This window comes from Suricata suricatta, chromosome 9 (genome assembly GCF_006229205.1).
Source record: "Suricata suricatta isolate VVHF042 chromosome 9, meerkat_22Aug2017_6uvM2_HiC, whole genome shotgun sequence".
Lineage (NCBI taxonomy): Eukaryota > Metazoa > Chordata > Mammalia > Carnivora > Herpestidae > Suricata > Suricata suricatta.
Genome location: NC_043708.1, coordinates 9,986,480 through 10,000,724, shown reverse-complemented (window position 1 = coordinate 10,000,724; position 14,245 = coordinate 9,986,480). Strand labels below are relative to the sequence as shown.

Here is a 14,245-nt window from a genome sequence, read left to right as displayed (position 1 = left end):
ATTCGGGGGTCTTTTGTGGTTCCATACGAATTTGAGGATAGCTTGTTCTAGCTTTGAGAAGAATGCTGGTACAATTTTGATGGGGATGGCATTGAATGTGTAGATTGCTTTGGGTAGTAATGACATTTTCACAATGTTTATTCTTCTGATCCATGAACAGGGAATATTTTTCCATTTCTTGGTGTCTTCTTCAATCTCTTTCATAAGTTTTCTATAATTTTCATCATATAGGTCTTTTACATCCTTGTTTAGGTTTACTCCTAGGTATTTTATGGTTTTTCGGGTGCACACATATTTATGATTGTTATGTCATCTTGATGAATTAACTCTTTCATCATTTTCAAATATCCTTCTTCATTACTTGTAATATTCTTTGTTCTGGGGTCTGCTTGTCTGATATTTATATAGACACTCTAGCTTTCCTGTGATTAGCTTTATATTAGTGTGGTTTAACTTCTTCTGTTTACATTTTTATTTTTTATAATTTACATCCATGTTAGTTAGCACATGGTGTAACAATGATTTCAGGAGTAGATTCCTTAAATTTTTGAAATCATGAATGTCTAAGTATGCCTTTATCCTTTTTTTTAAGTTACACAGTGTAACTTTTTCTAAATTTATTTTTTAAATTTCCATCCAAGTTAGTTAGCATACAGTGCAACAGTGATTTCAGCAATAGATTTCTTAATGTTCCTTACCCATTTAGCCCATCCTCCCTTCCACAACCCCTCCAGCAACCCTCTGTTCTCCATATTTAAGAGTCTCTTATGTTTGGTCCCTTTCCCTGTTTTTATATTTTTTCTGCTTCCCTTCCCTTATGCTAAGTGAAATTAGTCAATCAGAGAAAGAAAAATATCATATGACTTCATTCGGATGAGGACTTTAAGATTCTGTTTACTGTTTAAAAAATATTTATTTATTTAAGTAATCAAGACACCCAACATGGGGCTTAAACTCATGACCCTGAGGTTGAGAGTCACATGCTATTTTGACTGAGCCAGCCAGGTGCCCCTCTGCTTACTTTTAACTTATCTATCTTTATATTTTAAGTGTGTTTCTCATAGGCAGCATTTATTAGGGTCATGCTTTTTGAAAAAGTTAAATGCTATTTGACAAACTGCTTTTTAGACCATTTACATATAATGTAATTATTGTTTAGGCTATTTACACTTAATGTAATTACAAATAAGGTTGGGCTTAAGTCTGTTATCTTACAAGTGTTTTCTATTTGTCTCATCTATTCTTTGTTTCTTTTCTTTTTAATATCTTGTCTTCTTTTTGGCTAATTATTTTTAGCATTCCATTTAATCTCTGTATTAGCTATACTCCCTTTTAAGAGGAATTGCTCTAGGGTTTACAGTATGCACCTTCAACTTCACAGTCTACCTTCAAATAATATTATACTAGTTTACATGTAGTGTTAGAACTCAATGCACTTTAATTTCCTCCCTCTCATCCCTTTTTGTTCTTGTTATCAAGTATGTACTTTTTTTAAAGTTTATTTATTTATCTTGAGGGAGAGAGAGAGAGTTGGGGAGTGGTGAGTGGTAGAGAGAAAGAGGGAGAGAGAATTCCAATCAAGCTCCATGCTGTCAGTGAAGAGTCTGATGCAGGGCTTGAACTCATGAACTGTGAGATCATGACCTGATCTGAAATCAAGAGTTTGATGCTTAACTGACTGAACCACCCAGGGACCCCTCAAATATTTACTCCTATATATATTATTAGTCTCACAATACATAGCTGTTATTTTTGTTTTAAACAGTAAATTATCTTTTAACAACATGCCAATATAAGTAGAAGGTCTTTTGAAGTTATTCACCATATTTGCCCCTTCCAGAACTCTTTATACCTTTATGTAGGTCCTAGCTTTCATCTGGTATCATTTTCTCTCAGCCTTCTTTAACATTTCTTGTTGTGGAACTCAGCTGGCAATGAATTCTCTTATCTTGTGTTTGTCTTCAAATAGTCTTTATTTCATATTCATTTTGAAGGATATTTTCACTGGCTATAGAATTCTAGGTTGACAGTTTTTTTCTTTCAGCCTTTTAAAGATGTCGTTCCATTGTCTTCTGGCTTGCATTGTTTCTGGCGAGAAATCAGCGATCATTCTTATCTTTGTTCCCCTGTAAGTAATGTGTTTTTTTTTTTTTTTCCTGGCTGCTTTTCAGATTTTCTCTTTATCATGGCTTTTCATCAATTTGATTATAATGAGTTTCAGTGTGATTTTCTTTGATTTTATTTTGCCTACGATTCATTGAGCTTCTTGGATCTGTGGGTTTATAGGTTTTATCAGATTTGAAAAATTGTGGCCATTATTTCTTCAAATATCTTCCATCTTCCCCCCTTTTTCTCCTTTTGGAGTTTTAACCAGATGTGCTTTATACTGCCTAATATTTTCCCACAGCTCACTGAAGCTCTGTTTATTTTTCTTCCACTACCCTAGTTCTGTAGTTTCTGTTATGTCCTCTAATTCACTGATCTTTCCTTCTGCATTGTCTAATCTGCTATTAAGCCCATTCAGTGACTTTCCCATGTTCTACATTATATTTTTAATTTTAGAAATTCCATTTTGTTCTTTTATTATCTTTCATCTTTATCCTCGTTGTGTTCATATTTTCCTTTGAATATGTTTTAAAGTAGCAGTTTTAAAGTCCTTGTTTGCTTAATTACCTTGTTTATATAATTTCTGGGTTTATTTCTAGTGGCCATTTTTTTCCTGATTATGGGTAAACTTTTCCTCCCTTTCTAAATACCAGTAATTTTTTTTTAACTGGATGCTGGCCTTTATGAGTAATACATTATTAAGTGTCTGGATTTTGTTGTCTTTCTTTACAGTGTTTTGAGGTTTGTTTTGGCTATCAAGTTACTGGTAGATCAACTTTACACTTTTAAGTCCTGTTCTTATACTTTGTTAGGGTGAGCCCTGGGATAACCTTGTCCCTATTGTTGGTTTAGCCATACTGCTAAGGTATGACCTCCTAGAGTCTCTGTTGAATGTTCCAGGTTTTCACTGAGTCCCCTTTACCCTGGATGTCTGGAACTTTCATATCTCCTAGCCCTGTATGAGCTGTAGGAATTATTCTGTTTACAGGTTTCCCATAGTTGTTTTGTATGCAGCCTAATGGAGTTTGCCTTATACATGTTTTTCTTAGTATAAAGCCAAAGACCCAAAAGGATTCTTAATCAAATTTCTGGAGCTCTTTTTTCACATAGCTCCCTCTTCTTTGGTACACTACCCAGCAAATAGAAGCTACTTTGCCTTTTTAAACTCCAGATTTTGTGGATGCTAATCTTTCTCGTTCTATGTCCAAGGTCTAGAAATTGCTTCCAGGAAGAAAACCATGGTGATTGTAGGACTGACTTTATTGTTTCTCTTTTCTCAAGGATCATTGTCCTACACTACCTAGTTTAATTTCTGAAAACAGTTGTTTCATATATATTTTTCAGTTTTTTAGTTGTTTATGGTAGAAGAGCATGTCTAATACCAGTTACTCTGTTGTAGTTGAAAGCAGATTACTTACCATGTTTTTATATTATATATATATATATATATTTTTTTTTTTTTAATTTTCAAATGAAGGAAGATCCATCATGACTATATTTGCCATATGGTAAGGTATGTAGATTGATCATATATCAGAATAAATTGTGGTGCTTTTCCTAATTACAAATACTTGTATTCTGTCTTTAAAGATTTTATTCAGGGGGTCCCTGGGTGGCTCAGTCAGTTGAGCATTTGACTCTTGATTTTGGCTCAGATCATGATCCCAGGGTTGTAAGACTGAGCCCTGTGTCAGACTCCATGCTGAAGCTGGAGCCTGCCTAAGATTCTCTCTCTCTCTTCCTCTGTCCCTCTCCCCAATTCATATGCTTGCTCTCTCTCCCTCTCTCTCTCAAAAAGAAAAAATGTAAAGATTTTGATTCAGTAGATCTAACATGAGTTTCAGGTATCATATTTTTGAAATCTTGACAAGTAATTTTTGATACACAAGAAAAGCTAAGAATTCCTATTTTAGTAAGTTTAAAACTAGTGTGACTTTGGTAAACTAAATGAGGTATCTTACAATCTATTCTTAACTCAGTGACACTCTTTAAAAATTAAAATATTAGAGGAGTAGGACCTCCTGGATATATCCACATATAACGCCTTAATTTCTGGCAAAGCAGGAGTGTTTAGAGCCCTGATAAAGGGCTATAGCTGTTGTATATCTGTTGTATATTCCTATTTCTTTGTGCCCTGGCCATTGCAGTTGTTATATATTTTGAATATTACCTCTATTTCTAAGTGTTAAGACTTCTTAATATTTGTAGAGTGATCTGAAAATCTTCTCATAATACAGGGATTCAGAAGTGGCTAGTAGATTTTATCTTGTGTGCTAACTCTGTTTATTAGTGGGAACTTTTTGGAGCTCAGAAAGGAGCTTGAGAAGGATCCTACGGCCAGTTTTGGACTCAGCAGGAAGGAATGCTCTTATAGATTAGTGATATCTGTCACGAGTTTGGGGTTGGAGGAATGAGACACATGGCTCATGTATTTGCAACTCCTGTACTTGTTGAATGCAGTCTATTTCCCCCCCCCTAGATTTCTCTAATTACACAAGAAAACTTTTTTTTTTTGCTACTCTCTATTTTCATCTTCACTTTTCCACATGTAGGAAACAAATTTTATAGTTTTGGAATGCCTATATTCAAATTATTTCTTCATTCATTCATTCATTCCTTATTTATTTTTCTTTCTTTCTCTCTAAAAATATAAACAATATGATACTGTGTTATTAGAGTAGTGGTTTCTGGTCTGTACTTTTTATCTTCTTTTTACATAAATTGACCCACTGTGTGTATTTTTTAAGGTCAGTGGCTCTGTTGACCATATTTTCCTAAATTTCAAATAAGACACATAACCTTATACCTGGTCTAACCATAGGCTAGAAGATTTGAAGGTGGAACACCCCTGGGGGGGGGGGGGAGAAAAACCTTTATAATATATTTGGAGCATAAATTAGGTCTGGAATATTATCAATACATATTCATGAATTACAATTGGATATATAAGTAAGTAAGAATATCCTCTCATCTGCGAATTCTTGTATATTAGGCCAATCATCATCCTATAGGATTAGAATTTGGTGATTTAGAAAAATGTCCTACTTCTAAATATGTAATCTTATTGCATTTTTTAAAATGATGGAATATTGTTAGCTAAGCGCTTGGACTACAGAACAATCTAGATGATGATAAATACTTGTCATGACTGTCATTCCAATCTATGCCAGATCACTGGCTTCTTATCCTTATTCTGCATGCGTACTGTGTTAAGGGGTGGGTATTAACAAACCAGCAGACGTTAGTCTGTGAGTCCCAATCTGTGGTGTGAGAGAGAGAGATGTATTTCATCTGGGCAAGAGATTCATCTTTTCAGTCTCCACATTTGATGGGAATGGGGTGGGAAATGGAATAGCGGAGGTTGCCTTAGCATTCATTTCAGTTATGATCAGTTTGAAACACTTTCTGGTGCCAGAAATCTAGGGTGTTCAGCATGGTATACACTACCATGAAAAGAGCAGTGTTGAAATCCAAGAGATAGAGGTTCTAATGTCAGCTTGTCATGTACTAACTCTGTGACTGTAGTGAGCTACTTAACCTTTTTCACTTTTACTTACTCATATATGAAATGAGGCTAATAATCTGCTGCACCTGTCCTACAGAGTTTGTCAGGATGAAGTGAACCCATAGATGTAAAACCCTGGAGAACTTACTAATGGTATATATACATATATCATCGTGAGGCAATTTATTGTACCATGTATGCCATATTATACTAGCTTGTCCCTACCCGTGGGAACATGGATGGAGTTGTGATTTTTGTTCAGTTATTAAATTTATCATAGATTTAAAAATAATTATTTTAGGAAGCCTTTCTATGATGGTTCTACTTAGGAAAAAGAAAACTAGTGTAATATCTGCTCTGCTTTTACTAGGGCACAAATAATTCCACTGAGAAGTATTCACCAGCTGTGCTTTGCCTTACAGCCTGGAATCCTATCCACTGCCAGCACATCGAATGCCACAACGCAATCAACAAGCCAGCTGTGAAGGTACTGTTTTATTGGACCTGGTGCCGTCTTGTATTCTCATTGGTCAAATTATCAGGAGCAAATTGCTGAACGAAATGGAGTAGATCACATCCTTCTCTGTAAAGCAGAGGCCTGTGCTCTGTAGTAATCTCAAGCATCTCTGTGTTCAGTCTGACTGTACTTCGGTGGGTTGGTTCAGGCCAGAGCAATGTATAGTGGGGTCTGCAGGTTGGGCTATGACTTTGTGGTCAAGCGCTGTGTAGCACTGAGTAATTGTCAGAATAATCCTGGTAAAACACGTACATGGTCATCACTTGGCTTCTGTCTGAGCTAACAAACTCGGAAATGTACTTTGCCCCTATTTCACTCACTTCAAATTATGAGTGTCTAGTGTACGACTATGTGAGTTCAAGTGTCATAGGACAAAAATAGATAAAATTGTTAAGTCTTAGGTCAGATCACAGGTATGACTTAATCAAATTGACTGAGAGGCAGTGGGCAGCAACACGTGGAAAGGTTGTCAGAGGTGAGGAACAGCGGGTGAGAGAGGCCAAGGCTCTTCTAAGCCAGAAGATAGAACCGTGAACTGATGAGTTTGAATGCTAGGGAAAATAACCACACCTCTTAAAATTATTTGTAGTATATTTATTGGACACAACACTTGGCTGGAGAGACCTGTGTCTGGATTTGCAAGGATTAATTTTTATATTATGAAGCGTGGGAGTTAGGTCAAGTCGTCAGAGTTGACAGATACTTTTTAGAACCTGGTGTCATGGGAGTTTGCCTTCCTTCTGTAGACAGGAAGACTGGAAAGATTACCAAATAGTAAAACATAATCATATCATCTTACAGAAACAGGGTCAGAACAGTGCCAAATGTCAAAAGAGTGCCAATAATAATATTGTCATCTGGATACTAACAAAGGACATTGTTGTATTATTATGCTTGATCTCTGCTTTTAAAAAGGCAAACTGAGAGGCACCTGGGTGGCTCAGTCAGTTCAGCATCTGTCTCTTGATTTCGGCTCAGATCATCATGACCTCAGGGTTGTGGGATCTAGGCCTGTATTGGGCATGGAGCCTGCTTAAGATTCTCTGTCTCTCTTTCTCTCTCGTTCCTTCTTTTCTTCTCCCCTGCTCATGCTCCCTCTTGCCAAAATAAAAACTAAATAGGGGCATGTGGATGGTGCAATCAGATAAGCCTCCAACTTGTCATCTCTGCTCAGGTCTTGATTCCACAGTTCCTGAGTTCAAGCCCCATATCAGACTCTGTGTTGATGGTGCGGAACCTGCTTGGGGTTCTCTCTCTCCTCTCTGCCCCTCCCCTGCTTGTGCTTTCTCTCTCTCTCTCAAAAATAAATAAATAAACTTTAAAAAATTAAAAAAAATAAAGGGCACTTGGGTGGCTCAGTTGGTTAAGTGTCTGACTTGGGCTCAAGTCATGAATCACGGTTCGTGAGTTTGAGCCCCACATTGGGCTCTGTGCTGTCCGTGTGGAGCCTGCTTTGGATCCTCTGTCTCCCTCTCTCTCTGCCCTTCCCCCACTTGTGCACTCACTCTCTTTCTCTCTTAAATAGATAAAACATTAAAAAAATAATTAATTAAAGAAGGCACGTTTAATGGATTTATGTTGAGAAAGAGCATGTGAGGGTAACCCACTAACGGAAGCATAGTTCTTACCTGTCCTGCTCTATGCACCCCTCCTCTGATATTCCACAGACATTTGGGCTTCCAAGGCACTTTTCTTTGGTGTGATGACATTGTGAGCTAAATACATGTGACTTCATTTTTACCCATGGAATTCAGCTTAATTCTTCACAGTGGCGAGGATCGCGTAGCCCCCTCACTTTAGTTTCTAGAGCTGCCCTTTTCTTTCTGCCTTGTTACAATGCCCTCTTTTGGTTCACTCAGATATGGGTAGAAAGGAGGTATTCTTTGTCTGATTTTTCCATTGATTTTCCTCCTGATCTCCTGTCAGCCTGCATTTTCAGGAGTCTTCTGACTTCCTGATTAGTAGTGACTTTAGTTTTCTACTCACAGAAGATATCATGAATTAGAATTTATCCCTCCCTTCTAGGCAAACAGTTTAGTCCACCCCCCCTCCACCCCCCCACCCCACCCCCGGTCTGGCTTTGCTTTTCTTATAGGCTGGTCCCTGTGACCAGTTCTGCAGGACAGGCCACACCATCCTACTTTCTGTCCCATTTTTACTGACGTGATAGTCATAAAACAAAACTAACCATCTTAAAGTGAATGATTCAGTGGCATTTGGTGCTTCTGTAGTGCTATGTAACTACCGCCTCTCTCTACCTAAACATTTTCATGGTTCTCCAGATTTTACTTTCTGAAAAGAGCTTTCTTTTGTATTTTTATTCTGCTTTCCTGGAAAGGTGACATTCCTGTTAATGATTTCTGTGCTGGGGCTGTTTTTGCTTGACAACAGGTCTGGCTCAGTATTGTTTTTTTCGTTACAGTATAAGCACTCCTCCAGCCCACGTAGATATGACCATATGAATGTATGCTGAGAGCATGCAACATCCAGATGAGTACAGAATAATGGTAAATGAAGTCATGAACTTGTATAGTATGAGGCCAATTTATTTTAAAAGCCACTTATACATATATTTACGTTCATATTTATAAAGAAAAACAACCAATAATGCTCACTAGAATGTTATTAGTGATTACATTGAGATTGAGGGTTAGTGAGTTACTTAAATTTTCTTCTTTTCTCCATTTTCTCAAGCCTCTACTTTGGGGATAATTGTATTTATAAATGGAAAAGAACTATTTTTAATGCAATAGTCAGTTATGAACCTATTAACATGGATGTAAACTGGCCTGTTCAGAGTAAACAGAGTTGACCCTACGATCCACAAATGTGATGGTCATATGAACAAATTCATTTAACATGTCAGAGATCTCCTAGCTAATCTCTCGTGATTGTAGTTTTAACAGCCTAAGAGTTTTTCCTTTAGAGTGGAATGAAAAATATCTTTACCTGACAGGAGTATCAATGACTCACTAGAAATGAAAGTAAAGTAACTATATTAAAGAACAAATTTCACGGGATGCATGGGAAAGACTCAGGGAAAATGGATTTATCCTTACAAAAGTACTTTCTCCATATTCATGAGCTTTATCACTAGGCAGTGATGATTAGCCAAATAGAAAAGTATTATCTTTTTTGGTTACAAAACATTGCAAAAAAGCACTTTTAAAGCAAGAGCCAAAGGCTGCCACAGGATTCAAAATGAAAATATGTTGGAACTTAGAGTTCATTATGTCACACTCTGCTTTTGGTTTTACCTGATTCTGCTTGCAGATCAGTTTATGAAATACTTTGGAGCCCAGATAATTATCTAACGCAGAGTCAGCAAACAATGGCCCATAGCCAAATTTGGGCTGCTGACTGTTTTGTAAATAAAGTTTTATTGGAACATAGCTGTTCTCATTTGTTTACGTATTGTCTATGGCTGTTTCACGCTACAGCAGTAGAGTTGAGTAGTCGTGACAGAGAACTATGGTCCACAAAGCCTGAACTATTTACTCCCTGGTCATTTCCAGAAAGTTTGCTAATTCTTGACTTAACACACCAAAAAGTAGTTATTCATGGCATCAAAAGAAGCATGAAACTAATCTAAGGAAAATTTTCCACACTGGGCCTGTAGCATCAGGGGATATATAATTTACAGATTTTTAGGTATAACGACTGAAATTTAGGAATTCTACTCTTGTTCCCCCTATCGCTGAAACTCTTTAGCAGCACATACAATAAAATTGGAACAAATGCAGCGACGTTTAGCGTGGTCCTGCTCAAGGATGACATGCAAAACTCTGCAGGGTCTTAACTTTAAATGTCAGGCCGTTTGGATTATAAGTTTGGTTCATTTTCCCTCCCAAACCAGTAAAAACAGCTTTAAAAAAAGGCAGAGTGGAGTTCCAGAAGAATTTGTGTCCTAGGCACATGATCTGGACAGTCAGCCATAGCATGGATTGATTATTTCCTAAAAGACAGGGAGACAATTCAAAATGACCTTGATAAGGTATAGACATTTAACCTGATGCAAAGTACAAAATTCAGCTAGTTGCATTCACTTGGTTTTAAACATCCAGGTATTTGAAAATGCACTGATGATCAACGGCAGAATTAACACTTTTCATTTCTGTGCTTAGGCTCATGAAAACTCAGCTGTAAATAGTCCAAAATCGAACAGAGCTAGGCAAACCACAGGTCATGTGTGGAAGGAAAAAACATCTAAAAATGTGACATTGGATGTCTGATAGAGAACTTAGAAATCTGTAATAAGAAAAGTGAATTGCTCAGTGTTAGATTTCACGGGGAATTTTTTGAATGAGGTTTCTTTTAAGAAGCAAAATTCTCCACTGCCAGAAATTTGGTGGTGGTTATGATTTTAAAATCTTGATATATTTTCCTTTTCCTAAAGAGAGATTGCTGTGTTTACTACTTTTGAGAAGGAATTCCCGTACGAGTAATCTAGAGGCAATTTGAGCCACTATTGAACAAGATTTTTCCTCTTTGTGGTGTGAGGGTGGATTTCTCGACACTATTTGTCACTTGAACCTGCAGATAACAGAAGAGACGGAGAGCCACAGTAGCCACATGTAAATCTCCAGTGTGGATGTGGCTCAGCCGGTGCAGCAGAAACAGCTATGGGTTAAAATGGATTTTACTGAAAATATTTATTCCAGTTTGCTTCTGAAAAATTGTCACGATGGAAACCTTTGCTCTTATGATGTGGGGATTGTGACAAGCAGGACAGGAGAGTTCATTCTGCCTTTTCCTGTGTTTCAGATGTGTATCGACCCTTCCCTGTCGGTAGCTCTAGGGGATAAACCGCCCCCACTGTATCTCTGTGAAGAATGCAGCCAGAGGATTGCGGGGTAGGTGTAAGAGTCCTCCAGGAAGAGAAAGTAGGGCAACCAGAGAAGATAAGGACAATCAGTTAGACTTAAATTGGTCACATTACCCCCATTTCCCACTAACCTGTTCTTTAAAGGTTAGTTTGTCAGATATGTGATATGTAGCAAACTTTCATTTGAGAGATTTCAGCTTCGAAAAATTGCAATACTTCCCCCCATGTGATAAGAGAAAGCAGTGACACTTAATGAAGCAGCTCCAATTTTCAAGTGACCCTGGTAAAAAAGACCACGGAGAAAAAGAAAAAAAAAAGTGTGGCTTTCAAACATGATGTGTAATTCAAATGGGTTCTCTCTGCTTGTCAGTCCCACGGAATCACAAAGGGTCGTACACATCATGCTGTGCTTTGGTTGGCTTCATTAGCATCTGGAAAGTAGCATTTAAAGAAAACTGAATATGATGAAAGGCCTATAATTTATAATTTAGCTGCCATGCGTTAGGCTTTTAAAAAGTTGATTATGATAGTGCTCTTAATTACGTTTCCTTTCTATTGAAAGTCTTTTAGTAATAGCGAGCAGCTTAGAAACATTCATGCGGAAGGGTAACATTACAAAGAAGCTCAAAACTGAATTTTGCTTTTCTTTGCAGGGACCACAGTGAATGGCTCATTGATGTGCTTCTGCCACAAGGTACGTTCACTTGAGAGAGGATGAATAATAAGTAATCAAGACTAATGGCACGGTTGGTTTGTCTCCATTTGTACTGTATTATTTCACATGGACAGGAACCAAAGCATTATATCCTATGAATAGTCATTGAGTGAAGCCTTGTATCAATGTCCTGCTTATATCCACACATTTAATAATGAAGGAAGAGGTAATACCCTTACTCAAATTAAGGATAGATGTTGGAATTAGGAATTCTGTGTGACAAAAGCCCTGCTGAATTACCTCTTAAGAGATTTCTGTACACATAACAGGCATTGCCAATGATGTTTGCGTTGCCAGGTCAGGAAGGGAATAGGGGACGTCAGGGGGAACAACACTGAAGCCCGGGTCTTTCTCCTACCACTGTCACCAGCTCTGTGTTTGTAGGAAACATCATTTAATCACTCTGAGACTCGGTCACCCTCATAAAATGGGGATAAAGTATAGGTGACTGATCTCAGTAAAAAGATGAGACTGTGATGTTTGTAGTCGGTTAGAGTCCTGGAAGCTGCGTCTTGTAAGTTGGCAGGTCCCAGACAGAGGTTCCTTCACATCTGGAAGCAGGTACCTCAGCCACTTAATTGGAGGCTGAAATGCCCAGGGAAAAGTATCCAGGAAAGCGGAGGAAAGAGGGAAGGTGGCAAAAGCTGGGGGGCCATAAGGAACTTGATATATGACTTCAGAGATAGATAACAAAAGACTTTCTATGAAAGGCCTCATTTAAGAAGAGCTGTAAAAACCTTATGTTAACTAAATTCTGTGAGCATTAAAAAAAAAAATTAAGGCCATTTTCTTGATGATAGTTACCCTATTTCTTTGTAGTCTAACTTTTTAAAAAATTTTTGTTTATTTTTGAGAGAGAGAGAGAGAGAGAGAGAGAGACAGAGTGTAGCGGGCAAGGGATACAGAGAGAGGGAGACACAGAACCTGAAGCAGCCTCCAGGCTCTGAGCTGTCAGCATAAAGCCTGACCCAGGGCTTGAACTCACGAACCATGAGATCATAACCTGAGCCGAAGTCAGACGCTTAACCAGCTGAGCCACTCAGGTGTGCCTGTTGTCTAACTTTTAATATTAGGCCATCTCACCGCTATGAAATAAATTAGTGAGTGATCTTCATCTGTAAAATGGGTCAGGAATGTCAGCCTCTATATCTTCAAAGAGACATTTTGAAAATTTACATAAGAATAACTATAAAAAGATTTGGGCTTAATGGGTAAAGGTAAATTTGTTTTCCCCTCTTAAATTAGGCTATCTTATTAGTGACCTTCCAGTGCTCCAAGGTGAAGTCTATAGTCAGGAGCAAAACTACAATTTTAAATATCAGATATGTTGCTGAATTCTGGTCACCTTCTCCAGAAGATATTCATCTTTGGAAGAAAACTTGTAATAACTTAATTATTTATCTAGAGGTGTGACACTAACTTCAGGTTAAGACAAACTCTAAGATCTCAAACTGATAAAATAATAACTATTAATTATTCAAAACCAGTTTTAAAAACTGAGTTGTAAATTTCACTGATTTGGCATCTACTAATTTGTAATTTCCAGACAGTTTCAGAGACATTTATCTTTGATCTTTTTAATACATTGTAACATAGACTATTCCATAAGTAATGCTTCAGTTCATTTTTTGAACACTTAACTATTTCAGGGGGAATGTTAATATGTTCCTTGAAAAATTATTTTCAAGTATTCTCAAGCATCCATTTTCATGCAAATAATTGCTGTGCCCACTAACAAGAATTTGTATCTATTTGCTAAGGTCCATCCTGAAGTAGACAGTAGTTTGACAACCTTAGTCCAAGTGGCCAATCCATGAGTTTGACAATTGCTTTCTCTGAAATGAGCGTGCACTAGTTAAGGCCTGATATAAATCAATAATTCCCATCTGAGTAATCCAAGTTAGTAAGGTTTTTCTACAGTTTTGAAATGGCAAATCATCTCCATGGTGAAGCTCTAAATATATCACATCAACTCGGTGTCATAGACAGTAAACAGGGAATCCAGAGATGCTATGCATTGATAGCTTGTGTGGTGCTGAAGAGGCCATGCAAACCCCAGTTTTGTTCTATGTCAAATGAGTTGAGCTGAATGTTATTTTGCTTTAGCTTTAACATGATTTGAATCCTTTTTATTTTATGTGATTTTTTATTAAACATTTGTTAATGTTTATTTATTTTTGAGAAAGAGAGAGACAGAGCATGAGTGGGTGAGGGGCACAGAGAGAGGGAGACACAGAATCTGAAGCAGGCTCCAGGTCCCAAGCTGTCAGCTCAGAGCCTGATGTGGGGCTCAAACTCATGAACCATGAGATTATGACCTGAGCAGAAGTTGGGCACATAACCAACTTAGCCAGCCAGGTGCCCCTATCATGATCTGAATTCTAAGTCATGTCTGAGGAGGTTGAATTACTTTTAAGAATAGAAGAAGTATTTGCAGTTGTTGGAGAGGGTGTGGAGAGATGGGCACCCTCCTACACTGTTGGTGGCAATGTAAACTGGTGCAGCCGCTCTGGAAAACAGTGTGGAGGTTCCTCAAAAAACTATCCATAGAACTCCCTTATGACCCAGCAATAGCAT

At 37.6% G+C, this 14,245-nt stretch overlaps 1 protein-coding gene across 3 annotated transcripts in view; it reads left to right on the top strand.

The window, feature by feature from the left end:
* Nucleotides 1–14,245, top strand: part of UNC79 (unc-79 homolog, NALCN channel complex subunit) — a 258,645-nt gene that overhangs the window by 95,031 nt on the left and 149,369 nt on the right. For all 3 annotated transcript variants that reach the window (XM_029952060.1, XM_029952061.1, XM_029952059.1), the window contains 3 exons: nt 6,034–6,098; nt 10,893–10,981; nt 11,607–11,647. In XM_029952060.1, the coding sequence (XP_029807920.1) occupies nt 6,034–6,098; nt 10,893–10,981; nt 11,607–11,647 (195 nt within the window). The remainder of the gene's footprint in view (nt 1–6,033; nt 6,099–10,892; nt 10,982–11,606; nt 11,648–14,245) is intronic.